This window comes from Oncorhynchus clarkii, chromosome 1 (genome assembly GCF_045791955.1).
Source record: "Oncorhynchus clarkii lewisi isolate Uvic-CL-2024 chromosome 1, UVic_Ocla_1.0, whole genome shotgun sequence".
Classification (NCBI taxonomy): Eukaryota; Metazoa; Chordata; class Actinopteri; order Salmoniformes; family Salmonidae; genus Oncorhynchus; species Oncorhynchus clarkii.
The window spans coordinates 86951681-86970183 of record NC_092147.1 but is presented as its reverse complement, the minus strand read 5'-3'; the positions used below and the strand labels follow the sequence as shown (position 1 = coordinate 86970183).

General features: G+C 41.8%; 1 protein-coding gene across 1 annotated transcript in view; it reads right to left on the bottom strand.

Annotated features, from left to right (window-relative positions):
* Positions 1 to 18503, bottom strand: part of LOC139410665 (adhesion G protein-coupled receptor B3-like) — a 173771-nt gene that overhangs the window by 89154 nt on the left and 66114 nt on the right. Inside the window, exon 9 of the mRNA XM_071156092.1 lies at positions 2197 to 2323. Within this exon, the coding sequence (XP_071012193.1) occupies positions 2197 to 2323 (127 nt within the window). The remainder of the gene's footprint in view (positions 1 to 2196; positions 2324 to 18503) is intronic.

Sequence of the window (18503 nt, the reverse complement as noted above, 5' to 3'; positions counted from 1 at the left end):
ACATCACAACAAGTCGGCCATTTTGAGATGTTCTGTATTGAATGGTTTCACCAACGCCAATTGGGGAGAGGAGGGGAGCCAGTGTGTTTGTGTGCATGTGCGCGTGCGCGTGTGTGTGTGCGCTTTGCAGTCTTTCTTCATCCTGAGTTTGATAGCATTGGTGATTAATGTAATCTAAAAAATCTGTTGCTTTCTTAACAACCATTCATCTCAAGATCGTGATTGCAGTGTCTACTCTACGTCTCGAAATAAAATAAAATCCCTAATAAAACGACCCATTCCCCATACATCTCTACTCTACAGTGTAATCATATTTCCCTGTATTAATCAGATATTCATGAATATTGAATCAAGAGAGGAAAAAGAGGGTCCCTATTAAGAAAAGAGACCATTTTCACTGATTGACATTGAGGCTGGTCTAAAAAAGACATCCGAGGCTATGTGACAGAATTACATAGAGACTCCACAGAATAGAGCATAGAATTACCACTGGTGTAAAGTACTGACGTAAAACTACTTGAAGGTACTATTTAAGTCGTTTTGGGGGGTATCTGTACTTTACTATTTATATTTTTGACAACTTTTACTTTTACTTCACTACATTCCTAAAGAAATAATGTACTTTTTACTCCATACATTTTCCCTGACACCCAAAGGTACTAGTTACATTTTGAATGCTTAGCAGGACAGGAGCATGGTCCAATCCACGTACTTATCAAGAGAACATCCCTGGTCATCCCTACTGCCTCTGATCTGGCGGACTCACTAAACACAAATGCTTTGTTTGTCCATTTTATCTGCATGTTGTACCCCTGGCTTTCCGTAAATTTAAAAACCTAGAAAACTGTGCCATCCGGTTTCCTTAATATTAGCAATTTGAAATGATTTATACTTTTACTTTTACTTTTGATACTTAAGTATATTTAATACCAAATACTTTTAGACTTTTACTCAAGTAGTATTTGACTAGGTGTCTTTCACTTTTACTTGAGTAATTCTATATTAAGGTATCTTTTACTCAAGTATGGCAATTGGGTACTTTTCCCACCACTGAGAATTACACACACACTCCATAGAATAGTGCTTAGAATTACATACAGAAGTAATTTATAAGATTCCATTGAGTAGGAGCCTCTCCTAACGTAATAAAGTTGACAATCTATCAATGCCAACCAAATAAGATCCATGTTTATTTAATCTACTGTTACCGCCTCTTAATTAACACCTTTCCCAGGATTCCACTTGAAATAGGTTGTGTCCCAAATGTCACCCTATTCCCTATTTAGTGACCTACTTTTGACCAGGGCCCATAGGGCTGTGGTCAAAAGTTGTGCACTAAATAGGGAATAGGGTGCCATTTGGGATGCCGCCATAGTTTATCTTTCCCAGCCCCCTCCCACAGACCACCAGTCATTGTGACATGGGCAGGGCAAGGCACTGATCAGAGTTATTAACCTGGTGCACTGCTGCTAGAGAGGAACACAATGCTATCATTCCCACAGATCACACTTTTCTCTACTCCAGTCACAACATTTGAGTAATGGTGGAGCTGCTGAGCAACAGATATGATTTCACACGTGACAGTCAGTCGTGAGGGCCCGATCCCTCATCCTTTTTTATTTTCCTCTTATAACATAATGTTGCAAATCACTGGCACTGTTAACTGTCACACAAATGAGTAACAAACAGAAATGTAAGACTAGCTATTATTTTAAATAAAAAAGCTGAATATGACATTAGACCTAGTTCATTATGTGACGCTAATCTTCTGTAAGATAACATGACACTTCTCATCTATACATGTAATATTTGAATATGAATTGATGAGCAGAGCCAATACACAACCTGTAGGCTATAGTCAGTCAACAACATGCACTGGCCTGTGTAACCACACACACAGACACACACACACACACACACACACACACACACACACACACACACACACACCAAAGCCAGTCAAGCTCACCAATGCAGAGCATTATCAAAATCATCTAGACAGCACATCCAGACTGAGATTCATCAAAAGAGACTCACCTTCACCTATAGGCTACACTAACTAAGATAAAGACCCCTGATTATGGCGAAACAAACACATCGATTGAAATTCCAACCAAAGCAAAGCAATGAAGCCCATTCTAGCACCCTCCTCTGCATTAATCCATAAATGAATAGAACAAAAATCCCACTACTTACTATTTCTCTTGGTTGCTGTGCCAAAATGGCGAAGGTAGATACACGATCACATAAGCATTTTGTATGGGATGCATCGGTTAGTACGGTTTTACATCCTTTACTCGACCAGGTTCCCCAAGAATCGTTCCTGCAAGAAGAAGAGATGCGATCGTTTCATTAATTCCAGCGCTCTCTCACTTTCACAAGGATTGGACAAATCTGAACGAATGAAACCTTTAACAGTGTAACATTGAATCTATTTAAACTAATAACGGAAATCTCAATGCGAATAGGGAAGTGGTATCAACACGCAATTTCGCCAGGCTACAAAAGCATTTAGCTCGACCGGGAGAAGAAAAAAAAGGTTGAGAGAGGGAGAGAGAGGGAGAGAAAGGAGGGGACGAAGGGAGCTGTCCAAACGTGGGTGGTTCTGATTGATTAAATTCCTCTATAGGCTGTTAAACGCAACAATTGCTTTCAAAAACCTTAGGCTACATATCAATTTTTCTGCGTTTTTCTAGAGAAACTATCATCTTTACCGCTATGTCTTTAGGCGAGAGCCTATTGAACGCGTCTGGGTTATCTTCCGGAACGATTTTGTTGTTCTCTTTTCTTCCGTTCTCAATGCTTAGACTATTATTATTACTAGGCTACTGTCGCTTTCTTTTTCGGTTGATCTGTTTTCCTCAACTATTTTAATTAGCGGGTTTTTTATGCTTCCTACGGGAACATTTCACCCTGGAAACCGTGGACAGCCTGAGATTGATACTCCGCTTCTCTATGCTGCTGCAACAGCGGCTGGGGGAGGTTGGCTCACAGGTTACAAAATAGGGATATATTTTCCTAGGATTGATATTTTCCTAGGATGATATCTGTTGCGCTCTTTCTCATTTGTTCAAGGCATGTAAAACATTTCCGAGCGCAAGCATTGGTATTGTTCAACGTAGGCAAAACCGTTCAGGAAAAAGGATTGCATAACCAATGGTACTCCACCCCACGGAAACGGCGCGGATGGTAGCTGCCCGTTTGCCGTTCTCCCCCTCCTCATAGCAGGTAAAATGATAGAGAGGAGAGGAAAGGAAAGCACGTTTCGTCTATTTACTGCCAGTAGTCTAAATCTCCCTCTCACTTCGAACCTTCACAAAGAATGTCAGGACAAAAACTCGCACATAAGTCCTTAAGATAGTGTCCCATGTGAAATACATTTCTGTTTGGTATTATTTTCTGAAAAATAAAAAAACACCTAGATGTGTGCAGTCTTTTTATAAACATCCTTTAATATATACAGGCTGAAGTGTAAGTTATTCACCCAGCAACAACTATTTAATGAGAAAGGAACAGGGCAAGTAAATTAAATCACTCACTTCATCCCCTCACACACACACACACACACACACACACACACACACACACACACACACACACACACACACACACACACACACGCACACGCACACGCACACACACACACACACACACACACACACACACGCACACGCACACGCACACGCACACGCACACGCACACACACACACACACCAGGGCAGTGGACGCAGACCTTTGAGGGGGCAGGTGCTCAAAATGAAAAATCTACTTTCTTAATTAATATTCATAACTCGAAATTCATAATATACTAACTGTCTCTATAACATTGGCCTATTTACAGTACATTCTTCAGTTATTGTAAGCAAGTTAATGCCAGTGATTCCTAGTAGTAGGTTACTAACTAATCTCGTCCATCTGCCAGCTCTCTTGCTGTCAAACAAACAATTCGAGCCTGGAGACGACTAGCTACTAACTAGAGACAGATGAGTGAAATATGGAAAAGAGTGGCCATTAGCTGATCATAGCAAATTATGATGTAAATCTACTGGTTATCTAGCTAGCTAGTAAGCTATCCTGTCAATTATTTGTTTTCATGATTTAAGTTTGTTCTGCTGGCGACATCTCCATCTTACTAACAAACACTCGAATTGCCCCCTTTTCTGTCCATAACAGAGAGAGACAAAAGTAGCCTACCAGTATTCAAACTCACCGCCTGTAACCAGCACAGCGCACTACACGCACAAGTCAGAGATGAGTGCGAGCTTGAGGGCGGGGGACGGGTATAATTGCCAATATTGAAGATAAATTAAATGAGCTGTTTTGATGTGCAATTTGTTACATTTAAAATATATATATGTACATGTGGAAACCAGCTTTTCACAATGAAGACATATAGGATGCACTCAACAGGTTGTCAAGTCATCTCTATGGAGGATAGGCCTACTCATAACTGAGTAAAGAACAGTTAGTGTTTAAATGTCAACTTATTCAGTTCATGTTTTATTGTAAACTGATTCAGTTCATGTTTAAATGTAAATTGATTCAGTAATGTTTTAATGTAAACTGATTCAGTAATATTTAAATGTAAACTGATTCAGTTCATGTTTAAATGTAAACTGATTAATTTAATATTTAAAGGTAAACTGATTCAGTCATGTTTAAAGGTAAACTGATTCAGTTAGTGTTTTAATTTAAACTGATTCAGTTAGTGTTTAAATGTAAACTGATTAATTTAATATTTAAAGGTAAACTGATTCAGTAATGTTTAAAGGTAAACTGATTCAGTTAGTGTTTTAATGTAAAATGATTCTGTTAGTGTTTTAATGTAAACTGACTCAGTTAATGTTTTAATGTAAACTGATTCAGTTAATGTTTTAATGTAAGCTGATTCAGTTAGTGTTTTAATGTAAACTGATTCAGTTAATGTTTTAATGTAAACTGATTCAGTTAGTGTTTTAATGTAAACTGATTCAGTTAGTGTTTTAATGTAAACTGACTCAGTTAATGTTTTAATGTAAACTGATTCAGTTAATGTTTTAATGTAAACTGACTCAGTTAGTGTTTTAATGTAAACTGATTCAGTTAGTGTTTTAATGTAAACTGATTCAGTTAGTGTTTTAATGTAAACTGACTCAGTTAATGTTTTAATGTAAACTAATTCAGTTAGTGTTTTAATGTAAACTGATTCAGTTAATGTTTTAATGTAAACTGACTCAGTTAGTGTTTTAATGTAAACTAATTCAGTTAGTGTTTTAATGTAAACTGATTCAGTTAGTGTTTTAATGTAAACTAATTCAGTTAGTGTTTAAATGTAAACTGATTCAGTTAGTGTTTTAATGTAAACTGACTCAGTTAATGTTTTAATGTAAACTAATTCAGTTAGTGTTTTAATGTAAACTGATTCAGTTAGTGTTTTAATGTAAACTGATTCAGTTAGTGTTTTAATGTAAACTGATTCAGTTAGTGTTTTAATGTAAACTAATTCAGTTAGTGTTTTAATGTAAACTGATTCAGTTAGTGTTTAAATGTAAACTGATTCAGTTAGTGTTTAAATGTAAACTGACTCAGTTAGTGTTTTAATGTAAACTAATTCAGTTAATGTTTTAATGTAAACTGACTCAGTTAGTGTTTTAATGTAAACTGACTCAGTTAGTGTTTTAATGTAAACTAATTCAGTTAATGTTTTAATGTAAACTGACTCAGTTAGTGTTTTAATGTAAACTGACTCAGTTAGTGTTTTAATGTAAACTAATTCAGTTAGTGTTTTAATGTAAACTGATTCAGTTAGTGTTTAAATGTAAACTGACTCAGTTAGTGTTTTAATGTAAACTAATTCAGTTAATGTTTTAATGTAAACTGATTCAGTTAGTGTAGGAGAGTGGGAGCAGATTCATCTGCATAATATGGCCAACAGTATGCAAATAGCTGTGCACTGACCCACACATTATTGTGATACAGTCAAACCATATTTTTTTTTACTAATATAATTAATTCAGATGTTATGGCTCAGCTGTCCCTATAGATCAACCAGTCAGATGGGGCAATATTACACAAGGTCATCATGAATGTGTTGGTAAGTCCTTGCTGACACCAAGGCTGTCCATGACCCAGGGTAACACTACTCTGTTAGAAGACATCTCCCAAATGACTCCTAACATGACCCAGGGTAACACTAGTCATGACTGTAAGGGGTAGAAGACGTCTCCCAAATGACTCCTAACATGACCCAGGGTAACACTAGTCATGACTGTAAGGGGTAGAAGACATCTCCCAAATGACTCCTAACATGACCCAGGATAACACTAGTAATGACTGTAAGGGGTAGAAGACGTCTCCCAAATGACTCCTAACATGACCCAGGGTAACACTATGACCCAGGGTAACACTAGTCATGACTGTAAGGGGTAGAAGACGTCTCCCAAATGACTCCTAACATGACCCAGGGTAACACTAGTCATGACTGTAAGGGGTAGAAGACGTCTCCCAAATGTCTCCTAACATGACCCAGGGTAACACTAGTCATGACTGTAAGGGGTAGAAGACGTCTCCCAAATGACTCCTAACATGACCCAGGGTAACACTAGTCATGACTGTAAGGGGTAGAAGACGTCTCCCAAATGACTCCTAACATGACCCAGGGTAACACTAGTCATGACTGTAAGGGGTAGAAGACGTCTCCCAAATGACTCCTAACATGACCCAGGGTAACACTAGTCATGACTGTAAGGGGTAGAAGACGTCTCCCAAATGACTCCTAACATGACCCAGGGTAACACTAGTCCTGACTGGAAGGGGTAGAAGACGTCTCCCAAATGGCATCCTAACATGACCCAGGGTAACACTAGTCATGACTGTAAGGGGTAGAAGACGTCTCCCAAATGACTCCTAACATGACCCAGGGTAACACTATTCCTGACTGTAAGGGGTAGAAGACGTCTCCCAAATGACTCCTAACATGACCCAGGGTAACACTAGTCATGACTGTAAGGGGTAGAAGACGTCTCCCAAATGACTCCTAACATGACCCAGGGTAACACTAGTCATGACTGTAAGGGGTAGAAGACGTCTCCCAAATGACCCCTAACATGACCCAGGGTAACACTAGTCATGACTGTAAGGGGTAGAAGACGTCTCCCAAATGACTCCTAACATGACCCAGGGTAACACTAGTCATGACTGTAAGGGGTAGAAGACGTCTCCCAAATGACTCCTAACATGACCCAGGGTAACACTAGTCATGACTGTAAGGGGTAGAAGACGTCTCCCAAATGACTCCTAACATGACCCAGGGTAACACTATTCCTGACTGTAAGGGGTAGAAGACGTCTCCCAAATGACTCCTAACATGACCCAGGGTAACACTAGTCATGACTGTAAGGGGTAGAAGACGTCTCCCAAATGACTCCTAACATGACCCAGGGTAACACTAGTCATGACTGTAAGGGGTAGAAGACGTCTCCCAAATGACTCCTAACAGGACCCAGGGTAACACTATTCCTGACTGTAAGGGGTAGAAGACGTCTCCCAAATGACTCCTAACATGACCCAGGGTAACACTAGTCATGACTGTAAGGGGTAGAAGACGTCTCCCAAATGACTCCTAACATGACCCAGGGTAACACTAGTCATGACTGTAAGGGGTAGAAGACGTCTCCCAAATGGCTCCTAACATGACCCAGGGTAACACTAGTCATGACTGTAAGGGGTAGAAGACGTCTCCCAAATGACTCCTAACATGACCCAGGGTAACACTAGTCATGACTGTAAGGGGTAGAAGACGTCTCCCAAATGACTCCTAACATGACCCAGGGTAACACTAGTCATGACTGTAAGGGGTAGAAGACGTCTCCCAAATGACTCCTAACATGACCCAGGGTAACACTATTCCTGACTGTAAGGGGTAGAAGACGTCTCCCAAATGACTCCTAACATGACCCAGGGTAACACTAGTCATGACTGTAAGGGGTAGAAGACGTCTCCCAAATGACTCCTAACATGACCCAGGGTAACACTAGTCATGAATGTAAGGGGTAGAAGACGTCTCCCAAATGACTCCTAACATGACCCAGGGTAACACTAGTCATGACTGTAAGGGGTAGAAGACGTCTCCCAAATGGCTCCTAACATGACCCAGGGTAACACTAGTCATGACTGTAAGGGGTAGAAGACGTCTCCCAAATGACTCCTAACATGACCCAGGGTAACACTAGTCATGACTGTAAAGGGTAGAAGACGTCTCCCAAATGGCTCCTAACATGACCCAGGGTAACACTAGTCATGATTGTAAGGGGTAGAAGACGTCTCCCAAATGGCATCCTATTCCCTATGTGCACTATATAGGTAATAGGGTGGCATTTAGGACGAAGTCGTGTACTCAGACACTGAAGGGGTGTAGAGAAATGTACTTTGGGTACCACTTTACTTTAATCTATAATGCTTTATAACTTGTTACAGGCCTGTTGTTATAAGCCTGTATGATGTCTTGCAAGGCTTATAACATGTAAAATAACATGCCATTTCCACGTTTTACATGTATGTATAGGGGATTGTATAGGAGGTATTTATGTACCCTGAATAATGGAATTGCATCATACAAGAGTACAACTCTCATTTGAATGTGAGTCACTTACAGCAGTGAATGTTTCAAAGACGGCCTACATAAACATTTTTGAAAATGTCTGTGCCCCAGTTTGATCCCCCTTGAAATTCATACACTACTGAATGTTCTCATCTAATACTGTATGAGAACGTTATTCAAGCTGATATCTTTCTGCTCCACATCCTGGAAGTCCTACTAGTCTGTCAACAATCACTAACCAAGACACAGGACACAGTCACAAACCGTTGTAGTTCACTACTTTTCACCAGTGTGACCATAGGGCTGTGGTCAAAAGTAGTGCACTATATAGGGAACAGGGTGCCATTTGGGATACAGACAAAGAGATATCAAATCCTTTTAATCAGGTATTTAGCAGTAACATTGCACAAGGTCTCCTCACTTAAGGTAGCTAACACAGGAGTACATTTGAGATGGCTGACACTGTCATCACGCTTTACAGCTTCCACTTATGGCCCAAATGAGAGAAATTGGCTAAGTGTGTCCAAAGTCATTTGTCCTGTACTTAACATCCAGGAGACACAACTCTGCTGGTGCTAATTATATTTGGCTAGTCCAATGATATTTTGACATGTAATTAGTCTTTCCGCTCACCTCAAAACATGAGTCTGAGGTGAGAGAGAAGAGGAGGAGGAGGAGGAGAGGAGGAGGAGGAGGAGGAGGAGGAGGAGGAGGAGGAGAGAGGAGGAGGAGGAGGAGAGAGGAGGAAGAGGAGAGAGGAGGAGGAGGAGAGAGGAGAGGAAATGGAGGAAGAAGAGGAGGAGGAGGAGAGGAGGAGAGAGGAGGAGGAGGAGAGAGGAGAGAGGAGGAGGAGGAGGAGAGAGGAGGAGGAGGAGGAGGAGGAGAGAGGAGAGAGGAGGAAGAGGAGAGAGGAGGAGGAGGAGGGAGGAGGAAGAGGAGAGAGGAGGAGGAGAGTGGAGGAGGAGAGAGGAGGAAGAGGGAGAGGAGGAGGAGAGAGGAGGAGGAGGAGGAGGAGGAGGAGGAGGAGGAGGAGGAGGAGGAGGAGAGAAGAGGAGAGAGGAGGAGGAGGAGAGAGGAGGAGGAGGAGGAGAGAGGAGGAGGAGGAGAGAGGAGGAAGAGGAGAGAGGAGGAGAGAGGAGGAGGAGAGAGGAGGAGGAGAGAGGAGGAGGAGGAGAGAGGATGAGGAGAGAGGCGGAGAGGAGGAGGAGAGAGGAGGAGGAGGAGAGAGGAGGAGGAGAGAGGCGGAGAGGAGGAGGAGAGAGGAGGAGGAGAGAGGAGGAGGAGAGAGGCGGAGAGGAGGAGGAGGAGAGAGGAGGAGGAGAGGAGGAGGAGAGAGGAGGAGGAGGAGAGAGGAGGAGAGAGGCAGAGAGGAGGAGGAGAGAGGAGGAGGAGGAGGAGAGAGGAGGAGGAGGAGAGAGGAGGAGGAGAGAGGCGGAGAGGAGGAGGAGGAGAGAGGAGGAGGAGGAGGAGAGGAGGAGGAGAGAGGAGAGGAGGAGGAGGAGGAGGAGGAGGAGGAGGAGGAGGAGAGAGGAGAGGAAATGGAGGAAGAAGAGGAGCAGCAGGAGGAGGAGTTATGTTAGGGGTATATCACTTAGATAGGGGATGAGCAGTCTGCTTCTGTTTTCAGAGCACATAGTAACCCTATACAGATGGCATGCGTACGTACAGTACATACCATTTAGCAGATAGGCCTAGAGTAAGTGACTATAATGTTTTATATTTCAATATTCACTATAACGCGTGACTGGTGAACGCTGCTGGGTGTGAATGTGGTGTAGGGGAATTAAGGGGGAAATGTAAGACAAGTTGCTGAGGTGGAAACCATAAAGTAGAAACTTTAGAGGGAGGAAACTCCACAACATCAAGGGTTCTATGTTCAAGTCTGTTAACTCTGATCACTATGGCTGAGGTGAGAGCCTCAGCGGGAAGCGAGGACCTTAAGTGGAACTCCCATCTGATTCTGGCTTTCTATTCAGTGGGTCTTTCTTAATTTAATGAGCAGGTCCTACGCCTAGCACTATACCTCAGATAACCCTTCATGGGTGGTAGACTGTAACACGTTACACTATACCTCAGATAACCCTTCATGGGTGGTAGACTGTAACAAGTTACACTATACCTCAGATAACCCTTCATGGGTGGTAGACTGTAACAAGTTACACTATACCTCAGATAATCCTTCATGGGTGGTAGACTGTAACAAGTTACACTATACCTCAGATAACCCTTCATGGGTGGTAGACTGTAACAAGTTACACTATACCTCAGATAACCCTTCATGGGTGGTAGACTGTAACAAGTTACACTATACCTCAGATAACCCTTCATGGGTGGTAGACTGTAACAAGTTACACTATACCTCAGATAACCCTTAATGGGTGGTAGACTGTAACAAGTTACACTATACCTCAGATAACCCTTGATGGGTGATAGACTGTAACAAGTTACACTATACCTCAGATAACCCTTCATGGGTGGTAGACTGTAACAAGTTACACTATACCTCAGATAACCTTTCATGGGTGGTAGACTGTAACAAGTTACACTATACCTCAGATAACCCTTCATGGGTGGTAGACTGTAACAAGTTACACTATACCTCAGATAACCCTTCATGGGTGGTAGACTGTAACAAGTTACACTATACCTCAGATAACCCTTCATGGGTGGTAGACTGTAACAAGTTACACTATACCTCAGATAACCTTTCATGGGTGGTAGACTGTAACAAGTTACACTATACCTCAGATAACCTTTCATGGGTGGTAGACTGTAACACGTTACACTATACCTCAGATAACCCTTCATGGGTGGTAGACTGTAACAAGTTATACTATACCTCAGATAACCCTTCATGGGTGGTAGACTGTAACAAGTTACACTATACCTCAGATAACCCTTCATGGGTGGTAGACTGTAACAAGTTACACTATACCTCAGATAACCTTTCATGGGTGGTAGACTGTAACAAGTTACACTATACCTCAGATAACCCTTCATGGGTGGTCGACTGTAACAAGTTACACTATACCTCAGATAACCCTTCATGGGTGGTAGACTGTAACAAGTTACACTATACCTCAGATAACCTTTCATGGGTGGTAGACTGTAACAAGTTACACTATACCTCAGATAACCCTTCATGGGTGGTAGCCTGTAACAAGTTACACTATACCTCAGATAACCCTTCATGGGTGGTAGACTGTAACAAGTTATACTATACCTCAGATAACCCTTCATGGGTGGTAGACTGTAACAAGTTACACTATACCTCAGATAACCCTTCATGGGTGGTAGACTGTAACAAGTTACACTATACCTCAGATAACCTTTCATGGGTGGTAGACTGTAACAAGTTACACTATACCTCAGATAACCCTTCATGGGTGGTCGACTGTAACAAGTTACACTATACCTCAGATAACCCTTCATGGGTGGTAGACTGTAACAAGTTACACTATACCTCAGATAACCCTTCATGGGTGGTAGACTGTAACAAGTTACACTATATCTCAGATAACCCTTCATGGGTGGTAGACTGTAACAAGTTACACTATACCTCAGATAACCCTTCATGGGTGGTAGACTGTAACAAGTTACACTATACCTCAGATAACCCTTCATGGGTGGTCGACTGTAACAAGTTACACTATACCTCAGATAACCCTTCATGGGTGGTAGACTGTAACAAGTTACACTATACCTCAGATAACCTTTCATGGGTGGTAGACTGTAACAAGTTACACTATACCTCAGATAACCCTTCATGGGTGGTAGCCTGTAACAAGTTACACTATATCTCAGATAACCCTTCATGGGTGGTAGACTGTAACAAGTTATACTATACCTCAGATAACCCTTCATTGGTGGTAGACTGTAACAAGTTACACTATACTTCAGATAACCCTTCATGGGTGGTAGACTGTAACAAGTTACACTATACCTCAGATAACCTTTCATGGGTGGTAGACTGTAACAAGTTACACTATACCTCAGATAACCCTTCATGGGTGGTCGACTGTAACAAGTTACACTATACCTCAGATAACCCTTCATGGGTGGTAGACTGTAACAAGTTACACTATACCTCAGATAACCCTTCATGGGTGGTAGACTGTAACAAGTTACACTATATCTCAGATAACCCTTCATGGGTGGTAGACTGTAACAAGTTACACTATACCTCAGATAACCCTTCATGGGTGGTAGACTGTAACAAGTTACACTATACCTCAGATAACCCTTCATGGGTGGTCGACTGTAACAAGTTACACCATACCTCAGATAACCCTTCATGGGTGGTAGACTGTAACACGTTACACTATACCTCAGATAACCCTTCATGAGTGGTAGACTGTAACAAGTTACACTATATCTCAGCTAACCCGTTAAGGGTGATAGACTGTAACAAGTTACACTATATCTCAGCTAACCCGTTAAGGGTGATAGACTGTAACAAGTTACACTATATCTCAGCTAACAATACTTTACCCCAGGATACCCATTAGCGGTTGGTAACTATAGAAACAATGTGGATTAATTCACGTCAGGGGAATTTAGCGAAACAAAGTTGGGATCCTGAGGGGCGCAGGGTCTAAGGCACTGCATTGCAGTGCTAGAGGCATCACTACAGACCCGGGTTCTATCCCGGGTCTGAAAAGTGTCAGCCTATTTGCAACCCACCTCCTTGTTTCCATGTTGGTGTGTTGCACTTACATTCAGTCCAGTATGAATCACATGATTATGAAGGCATCCATGTATGAAAGCGTGTGTTCTTGTTTTAAATGTATGTAGTTCTGTCCCTCTGATGTTCTGGTCTATTCATGTTCTGTATTCTGTCATGTTTCCTGTTTTGTGTGGACCCCAGGAAGAGTAGCTGCTTCTTTAGCACTAGCTAATAGGGATCCTAATAAATACTAAATACATAATAATGAACACAGTGGACATACAGATGTAGGATCTTATTTAAACCAGTTTGCTAGAGGTTGAAAATATTCCTGCAGCAACAAGAAATGTGAATTATTATGTGGATTATAATTAATGAATATTTTCGTAAGGGAAAATCAAGTCTGACATTTCAAAGTGGAAATGACAAACCTTTTTAAACCTCAAATACATATATTAGACGTTATACATTTCCTACATGGCATGAAAGTTCTCCTGCATCAGGGTGATCAAATTAAGATCTGTATGCATATACAACACACACTAGAAGGGGAGGGGAGAATGCATTCCACATAGATGGTCTGGTTTTGATGAGTACTAAGCGTTCATTCCAAATGTCATTTGCGACTGGTCCTGATAAATCCTCTGCCATCAGACATGGTATCCCTGCTAATAGCGCCCTGTGACAGAGTCAGGTGCCTTGGTAATGGGCAGCACCATTCAGAACACGGCTCCTTGACCACACGTATAACCAACGACTCATCAGCCAATCACAGACATTTCATGATGCACTTAACCCACACAGAACAGGGTCTGTATTAATAATGTCCATGTAATCAATGTAAACCCACACAGAACAGGGTCTGTATTAATAATGTCCATGTAATCAATGTAAACCCACACAGAACAGGGTCTGTATTAATAATGTCCATGTAATCAATGTAAACCCACACAGAACAGGGTCTGTATTAATAATGTCCATGTAATCAATGTAAACCCACACAGAACAGGGTCTGTGTTAATAATGTCCATGTAATCAATGTAAACCCACACAGAACAGGGTCTGTATTAATAATGTCCATGTAATCAATGTAAACCCACACAGAACAGGGTCTGTATTAATAATGTCCATGTAATCAATGTAAACCCACACAGAACAGGGTCTGTATTAATAATGTCCATGTAATCAATGTAAACCCACACAGAACAGGGTCTGTGTTAATAATGTCCATGTAATCAATGTAAACCCACACAGAACAGGTTCTATATTAATAATGTCCATGTAATCAATGTAAACCCACACAGAACAGGGTCTGTATTAATAATGTCCATGTAATCAATGTAAACCCACACAGAACAGGGTCTGTATTAATAATGTCCATGTAATCAATGTAAACCCACACAGAACAGGGTCTGTGTTAATAATGTCCATGTAATCAATGTAAACCCACACAGAACAGGGTCTGTATTAATAATGTCCATGTAATCAATGTAAACCCACACAGAACAGGGTCTGTATTAATAATGTCCATGTAATCAATGTAAACCCACACAGAACAGGGTCTGTGTTAATAATGTCCATGTAATCAATGTAAACCCACACAGAACAGGGTCTGTATTAATAATGTCCATGTAATCAATGTCAAACTTTGATCAGTGGGTCTGTCCCAAATGGCACATTGTTCCCTATATAGTGCCCTAATATACCACCTACTGTATATCATGGTGGTAGCAGTAGCATGTGTTCCATTGTAAACGTGATGCATCACAGTTTTGTCTGGAAATACTATTTGAAAATTTGTTGATCTGCTGGAACTGTTTGGGGGTTACGATTTTGTGGAGTTCATGAACCCATAACGTACACAGATGTACAATGCAATGTTTTTGCACACATGTGTCATTCGGGGAAGACAGCATGACCTGCAAACTGTTGATTGCACCCACAGTTGTATTGTGCAACGTTTGGAGTCGGGGTGAATCAACAGTGGCTGGTATTTATCATCTGAATGTCTCTCTTACTGAGGGTGTCCATGACTGTTGTCATAGTGAGGTGATGCCTTAGGGGATATCCTGCTATCCTATCCTGTCCTGTCATTTCATATCCTGTCCTTTCCCATCCTATACTTTGCTGTCCTGTCCTATCCTTTCCTGTCCTATCCTTTCCTGTCCTGCCCTTTCCTGTCCTATCCTTTCCTGTCCTACCCTTTCCTGTCCTACCCTTTCCTGTCCTATCCTTTCCCGTCCTTTCCTTTCCTGTCCTACCATTTCCTGTCCTATCCTTTCCTGTCCTACCCTTTCCTGACCTATCCTCTCCTGTCCTGTCCTACCCTTTCCTGTCCTATCCTTTCCCGTCCTTTCCTTTCCTCTCCTACCATTTCCTGTCCTATCCTTTCCTGTCCTACCCTTTCCTGTCCTATCCTTTCCTGTCCTATCCTGTCCTGTCCTACCCTTTCCTGTCCTATCCTTTCCTGTCCTACCCTTTCCTGTCCTATCCTTTCCCGTCCTTTCCTTTCCTGTCCTACCATTTCATGTCCTATCCTTTCCTGTCCTACCCTTTCCTGACCTATCCTTTCCTGTCCTACCCTTTCCTGTCCTATCCTTTCCCGTCCTTTCCTTTCCTGTCCTACCATTTCCTGTCCTATCCTTTCCTGTCCTGTCCTACCCTTTCCTGTCCAATCCTTTCCTGTCCTATCCTTTCCTGCCCTACCATTTCCTTTCCTATCCTTTCCTGTCCTATCCTTTCTTGTCCTACCCTTCCCTGTCCTATCCTTTCCTGTCCTACCATTTCCTGTCCTATCCTTTCCTGTCCTACCCTTTCCTGTCCTATCCTTTCCTGTCCTATCCTTTCCTGTCCTACCCTTTCCTGTCCTATCCTTTCCTATCCTATCCTGTCCTGTCCTATCCTTTCATGTCCTACCCTTTCCTGTCCTGTCCTATCCTTTCCTGTCCTACCCTTTCCTGTCCTGTCCTACCCTTTCCTGTCCTATCCTTCCCTGTCCTGTCCTATCCTTTCCTGTCCTACCCTTTCCTGTCCTATCCTTTCCTTTCCTGTCCTATCCTTCCCTGTCCTGTCCTATCCTTTCCTGTCCTACCCTTTCCTGTCCTATCCTTTCCTGTCCTACCCTTTCCTGTCCTACCCTTTCCTGTCCTACCCTTTCTTGTCCTATCCTATCCTTTCCTATCCTACTGTCCTACCCTTTCCTGTCCTTGTCCTACCCTTTCCTGTCCTATCCTTTCCTGTCCTGTCCTATCCGTTCCTGTCCTATCCTTTCCTGTCCTATCCTATCCTTTCCTGTCCTACCCTTTCCTGTCCTACCCTTTCCTGTCCTGTCCTACCCTTTCCTGTCCTATCCTTTCCTGTCCTATCCTACCCTTTCCTGTCCTATCCTTTCCTGTCCTGTCCTATCCTTTCCTGTCCTACCCTTTCTTGTCCTATCCTATCCTTTCCTATCCTACTGTCCTACCCTTTCCTGTCCTGTCCTATCCTTTCCTGTCCTACCCTTTCCTGTCCTATCTTTGTTATTTTAGGTATTTTATGAGGGTGCCCTTAAGATGTTGCAAAAGCTGCACCTTCTCTTCGTGGGGTCCACACAAAACATGAATCATGACATAACACGGAACATTCATAGACAAGAACAGCTCAAGGACAGAACTACATCAATTTTAAAAAGACACAAGTAGCCTATGCTAGACAACCATTTTCAAGTATTGCCATAGATTTTCAAGCACCATTCAGCCAAAATTGTAACTCGGCCACTCAGGAACATTCACTATCTTCTTGGTAAGCAACTCCAGTGTAGATTCGGCCTTGTGTTTTAGGTTATTGTTCTGCTGAAAGGTTCATTCATCTCCCAGTGTTTGGTGGAAAGCTGACTGAACCATGTTTGCTTATCTCCATTCCGTTTCTTTTTATCCTGAAAAACTCCCCAGTCCTTAACGATTACAAGCATACCCATAACAATGATGCAGCCACTGCTACGGTTGAAAATATGGAGAAAGGGAAAGGAAAGGGAAAAGGGATACCTAGAACGGTACTCAGTAATGTGTTGTATTCAGGACAAAAAGGGAATTGCTTTGACATTTTCTGTTGCAATGTTACTCTAGTGCCTTGTTGAAAACTGGATGCATGTTTTGGAATATTTTTAAACTGTACAGGCTTCCTTCTTTTCACTCTGTCATTTAGGTTAGTATTGTGGAGTAACTACAATGTTGTTGGTCCATCTTCAGTTTTCTCCTGTCACAGCCATTAAACCCTGTAACTGTTTTAAAGTCACCACTGAAATCTCTTAACGGTTTCCTTCCTCTCCGGCAACTGAGTTAGGAAGGACACCTGTATCTTTGTAGTGACTGGGTGTATTGATACACCATCCAAAGTGTAATGAATAACTTCACCGTGTTCAAATGGATATTCAATGTCTTCTTTTATTTGTTTATCCACTAATAGGTGCTGATCAGTGCCGGTGCCGAGTCATTGGAAAACCTCCCTGGTCTCTGTGGTTGAATCTGTGTTCGAAATTCACTGCTCGACTGAGGGAGCTTACAGATAATTGTAGGTGTGAGGTACAGAGATGTGTCAAAAATCATGTTGAACACTATTATTGCACGCAGAGTGAGTCCATGTAACTTATCATGTGATTTGTTAAGCACATGTTTACTCCTGAACGTATTTAGGCTTGCCATAACAAAGGGGTTGAATACTTATTGACTCAAGACAATTCAGCTTTTCATTATTATCAAAAAAAGTGAAATCAAATCTAAATGTCCCTTTTTGAATTCAGGCTGTAACCCAACAACATTTGGAAAAAGTCAAGGGCTGTGAATACTTGACTTTTTAATATTGTTTCATTTCATTGGCCTAAGCTATTTTTAGTTGGAATTCAAGACCAGACTGATCTCAGTTTGTCAGTGTCAGAATAGCCACTCATTTTGTTGTACTTGTGTGGTGTAAAAAACAAAACAAAGACCTGGGCCTACGATTTCTTAATTCAACCCCGTCTATGCAGTGGAGCAGAGAACAAACAGGACATGGAATAGCATCTCCCCCTTAGCAGGAGAAACCCGAGTCTAGCTTCCTTACTTATGTTAGTCAGCGTTAGTCTCTGTTTGGTAAATATCTTAGCTACAAAGACTTTAACATGCTTTAGACAGCATTGGTTGCCATGGTTTCAGTCCTGTGTTATGGGAGTTGTGATTTACCAATGTTACAGATGTAATCTCTTCAAGAGGATAGTATTCAGGGGGAAAGTATTCGGGGGGAAAG